Source organism: Bubalus bubalis, chromosome 18 (assembly GCF_019923935.1).
Source record: "Bubalus bubalis isolate 160015118507 breed Murrah chromosome 18, NDDB_SH_1, whole genome shotgun sequence".
In the NCBI taxonomy this organism is placed as follows: Eukaryota; Metazoa; Chordata; class Mammalia; order Artiodactyla; family Bovidae; genus Bubalus; species Bubalus bubalis.
Genome location: NC_059174.1, coordinates 60658582 through 60663796, shown reverse-complemented (window position 1 = coordinate 60663796; position 5215 = coordinate 60658582). Strand labels below are relative to the sequence as shown.

The window sequence follows — 5215 nt, the reverse complement described above, 5'->3', positions numbered from 1 at the left end:
CCGACTCAATGGACATGAGTTTGAGTAAGCTCCAGGAGTTGGTGGTGGACAGGGAAGCCCAGTGTGCTGCAGTCCCTGGGGTCACAAAGAATCGGACACAACCGAGCAACTGAACTGAACTGAACTGAAGGGAGAGACAAGGAGATTCTCCTGAGTCTGCTGGGTCTTAACGGCCTTCAACTCAAAACAGTCTACCCGCCAAAGAGGCACATTTGGGCAGAGATAATCCACTTTATCTCACTTCTCTTCAAGCAACCCTTCCAGTAATTTTGAATCATATTAAAAGATGTATTTATGTTTAAGAAACAAAAGCTCAGAGACAGAGAACTTGCCCAGTGCGTCCTTTTACCACCTGCTCCACATCACTCCATTGCTCCATGGAATTGGACTCCCAGGGTCAAGGGCAGATGGAACCTTTTTTTTTTTAATTGAAGTAAAGCTGTTTACAGTGTTGTATTAATTTATACTGTACATCAAAGTGATTCAGTGATACATATATATACATTATTTTTCATATTCTTTTCCATTATGCTTTATCACAGGATATCAAAAAGAGTTTCCTGGGCTACACAGTAGGACCTTGTTTAGGATGGACATTCTTAATGACCTTGTGTCTTGCATTCTCAGCAGATTGTAGGCTCCTCAACTCCATTTAGGATGCTGCATCAGTATGTTCACCAACTTTGTCAGAAACTGGTCCGCAGGCGGCGGCTGGAGCCCAGAGAGGAGACTGAGAGTCCTGTGGCTCATTTGAACACCCTGCAGATGGTGATCTTGGGTGTGGCCAACACCCTGGGAGCTGGCATATACATCGTGGCTGGTATAGTGACTAAATACATAACTGGACCAGCGATTGCCATCTCCTTCTTGGTGGCCGCCCTGCCTTGTGTGATGTGTGCTCTCTGCTACACTGAGTTATGGGCCAGGGTACCATGCTCTGGTTCTGTGTATCTCTACAGCTATGTCACCATGGGACAACTGTGTGCATTTATCACTGGCTGGAACCTCATCCTGACCTTACTCATTGGTGAGGTGATGGGGCAGGGGGGTGGGTGGGGGGGTGGGGGGGGGTGGGGAGGAAGGCCTGGGACTTAAGATCAGGAAACTAGGAGAGAGGAGGATTGGGGTCTTCTCTCATTCATAAGCACTTTGTTATCTACCTAGTGGGTGAGGTGGATAATAGTGGCAGGAAAATTCCACTTCATTCTACTCAGCTCTATCCTGTTTTCCTTAAATGATATACCAAGAATTCAAAGGACAGGAAACTGTAGGGAGTGGGTTGCATGTCCCACAGGCTCATCCCTTCACCATATTGAAGTCTCTGCTCAGCTGTTGTCTTCGTGGGATTTTCCTTTACCACTAGATATAAAATTTCCACCCTCATCTCCCAGCCTCCCTGGTCCCACTGTCCTGTGTTCTTTTCTTGCATAACATTGATCTCCCAATTATATCAAATAGTGACCTATTTTGTGAGTTATCTGGGTCTGCTCTTCCCACCCCAAGAAGAGAAGCTCTTTGAGATTAGGTACTTTGTCTTTCTTTTTTTTAATACATCCCATGACACATAGTCCAGAATCAATTTATGTTTGTTAGTGAATATTCCTTCTGCCTCTGCAGCCACTGCCAGTTTGTCCAAAGTGTGGAGCATCACCTTTGACAGCCTAATTGGAAACCACATCTCTCAGGCATTAGAGGAGACTTTCTCTCCATATATGCCCTCTTTCCTGGCCACGTTCCCAGACTTTGTCGCTCTGGCCCTGTTGCTGGTGATGATTGGTGAGAAGGGGACAGAGACAGTATGAGAAGAGTGGGGTGTGGAGCAGGAGCTGGGGAGGGAAAGGCTTGGGTGGCAGAATGAGGGGGGTTAGGACTAGAAACAAAGGTGCCAGGAGGGGAGGACATACACTGTTTTTTTTTATCCTTGGCACCATTGACAATTTGGGCTGGATCATTCTTGGTGTGGGGTGGCGGGGGGCGCTGTCCTGTGCATTGTACGGTTTTTAAGAAACCATTTTCAGGTGTGCAGTAGCATCCCTGGCCTTTACTCACTAGATACCAGTGATGCCCATCCCCCCAAAAAGCTGTGACAAGCAGAAAGTCTCCAGACAGAGCCAACTGCTTGGGGAACAAAATCACCCCTGCTCAGAATCTTTTACTTAGACCAACAAGTTTCTTCCTCTGCATTGAGACCAAAAGTAAATTTTTTTTCAATTTAAAAGAAATTCTCATAGCATAAAATTAAAAATTTTATTATTCTCTCCCAGCTTTATTCAGATCTATATGACATACAGCACTGTATAAGTTTAAGGTATACAACCTGATGATTTCATAGACATGTATTGTGAGATAAGAAATCAACCATCTGAAAGTGTACAATTCAGTGGCTCTTAGTACATTCACCATGTTGTGCAACCATCGCCTCCATCTACTTCCAAACATGTTCATCTCCTCAAAGGAAAGACTGCTTCCTGTACCCACTGAGCAGTCACTATCCGTCCACCACCTCGCCGCAGTCTGCCAATTATCCACTTCTAGCAACCATTGTCTACTATCTCTATATATAGATTTTTTTTTTTTTAGTGTTTCATATTCCTTTTTTTCCCATAGGAGTAACGCTTCTGGGACCTCATACATCACCCCTGATTATCAAAGTGTTCACAGGCATCAAATTTTTTGTTCCAATCTTCACGATCATCTCTGGCTTTATTAAGGGAGACCTGCACAACTGGAAGCTCACAGAACAGGACTATAGACTGAACACATCTGGATCCAGTGATATCTATAGGTTAGGAGGCTATGACCCTTGGCCAGAGTAATGCTTTTGAAGTGGGGGAGGGGGCAGTGCAGAGCTGGGAATATGATAGGGACTAGAGAGATCTGGGCTGGTGAAGCCACATGATCAGATGATGGGGGTGCTGGAGCCCAGGACTTGTGGTATGAAGGGAGGAATCCAGTAGAGATGGCTGAGCACACCCCACCCATGTTCTTCCTCATTCCTTCTCTCACCATAGCTTAGGCCCTCTCGGTTCTGGAGGGTTTGTGCCCTTTGGCTTTGATGGGATTCTCCGAGGAGCAGCTTTATGTTTCTACCCATGTTTTGCTGTTGAAGCCGTGGTCGCTACAGGTAACATGGTCATTATGTGTCCCATTGGGGGCTTGGGCACAGTTTCAACTGCCCTTTGGCACAGGGGTTGGTAGATGGTTAGCCTGTTTTGGAAGATGCAAGAGGAAAGGGGATTTTTTTTTTTTTTTTTTTTTTTTCCTTTCACACCAGTGTGTTTTCCTCACTCAAGACTTCTACCCACCCTGCAGGGAGAGAAGCCCGAAATCCTCAGCATTCCATCCCCTTGAGCATGATGATCTCCATTTCTGTCGGCTTTTTGACATATTTTGGAGTCTCAGCAGCACTCAGCCTCATGGTGCCCTACTACAAGATTCATCATTTCAATCCTTTACCGGAGGTCTTTCTCCAAATCGGGTGGGCTCCTGCCAGCTACATCATGGCTGTTCTTTTCCTGTGTTCTTTTTTATACAGGTCAGTGTCATGGTTTTCTCCCTGTCTATTGTCTGGTTTTCAGGTATTCCAGCCCTTGAGATTGACAGACAAGAGAGCAAGACACCTTACCCCATGTAGACAAGAGAGGAGATGCCCTAGTCTATCCTTCTTCTCCACGTCCCCACACGTGTTTCTATTTTCTTTTTCAGCCTTCTGTTTAGCTTATTTTTCATATCTCAGTTCACCTGCGCAATGGCTAAGGATGGGCTCCTTTTCCGGGGCCTTGCCCAGATTCATACCCGCACAGGCACCCCCGTCAGGGCCATCATGTCTTCTGGAAGTTTTGCAGGTGAATAAACAAAACCCACTCTTTCTCCAGTCAATTTCCTTAACTTGATTTTTCTGGTGGTTTCTCATCCCTTTCTCTACCTTGCTCCTGCCCTCATTCTAGCCATCATGGTGTTACTCTTGGACCTTGGTGATATTGTGGAACTCATGTTACCTGGGATCATGCTTGCTTACACCCTTTCAACTTTTTCTGTGCTTGTCCTCAGGTGAGAGTCCCCTCTACCTTGGCTGGGGGTGTTGGACCCCTGGGGGTGGATAGAGAGGTAATCCTCTTCTGGTTTCATGCTGCCTTCTATATGTCCTATTCTTCGTAAGGCAGGAAAGAGACAAATAGACTGTCTGATGTTGGATTAGTAGGGACTGCTGTTATTATTGCCTTAATACCTCTATCCAGGTACCAGCCAGACCTGAATGAGAAGGCAGAGGAGGAAATTGAGATGGAGCCTAACGCTGAAGAACATCCTCTGAACTCTGTACCTGAAGCAGGAACCTCAAACATCCTAAAGACTCTGTGGTTCCCTACCAGCACCACCCCCACCCAGAAATCTGGCCAGATTGTCTGTGGATGTGCCTTACTGCTCAGTGAGCAGTGGGATTTCTCTTTGGTTGCATTCTAAAACTGACAGGAGAGGGTGGAATTCTGTGTCTTTGTCAGCTGAGGAGGAATCTTGGAAATGTGATAGCCATTCCTGATGTGGGCAGCCTGGGGAGGGGTGTGGCCCAAGGTCCTGACATCTTTGTCTTCTGGGTCCAGCCTGTTCTCCTCCATCTTGACCCTTGCAGTTCCCCTGCTGACCATCCTGAGCCTGATCCTGGCCCACTGGCCCAGCCAGGTGTTCTCTGGAGACCCCGTGCTCACAACAGTGGCTGTGCTGCTGCTGCTGCTCATCATTGGGGTCACGGTCATCATCTGGAGGCAGCCCCAAAACCCCTCTTTTCTTCACTTCAAGGTAGGTGATCTTACGTACTGAAAATATCCACCTGAGTGAATAAAGTCTGCATGCTTTGAGGTCTAAAAGTCCTTCACTGGACAAGGAATTGAGGGGAGTTGCTACAACCAGTGGACTTGTCCCTGATCCACACTCAGTGTTTAAAAATCCAGTCTCAGTAGGGACTTAACACACAGGCTGAGGACTAGTGTTCTTGCCTACATGGGGTAGGGTCTCCCTTTCAGACGTCTGGGCTGTGTTCAGGGATGAACTGACTCTGCCCACAGGCCCCTGCTCTGCCTGTCCTCCCACTGGTCAGCATCTTTGCGAATGTTTACTTGATGATGCAGATAACCCCTGCAACATGGGCCCAATGTGGAGTCTGGAATGCCATTGGTAAGTTGCCTTCTGGGCTAAAGAGGCCTCTTGGGTGACTGAACCA

The 5215-nt window shown here is 46.9% G+C and overlaps 1 protein-coding gene across 1 annotated transcript; it reads left to right on the top strand.

The window, feature by feature from the left end:
* The first annotated feature begins 543 nt into the window (after positions 1-543).
* On the top strand, positions 544-4789 carry LOC102403816 (cationic amino acid transporter 3). Its single transcript, XM_045163523.1, has 5 exons — positions 544-1027; positions 1618-1776; positions 2608-2785; positions 3012-3124; positions 3313-4789. The coding sequence occupies exons 1-5, from the start codon at positions 658-660 to the stop codon at positions 3891-3893; spliced, it is 1401 nt and encodes a 466-aa protein (XP_045019458.1). The 5' UTR covers positions 544-657; the 3' UTR covers positions 3894-4789.
* The last annotated feature ends 426 nt before the right edge of the window (positions 4790-5215 follow it).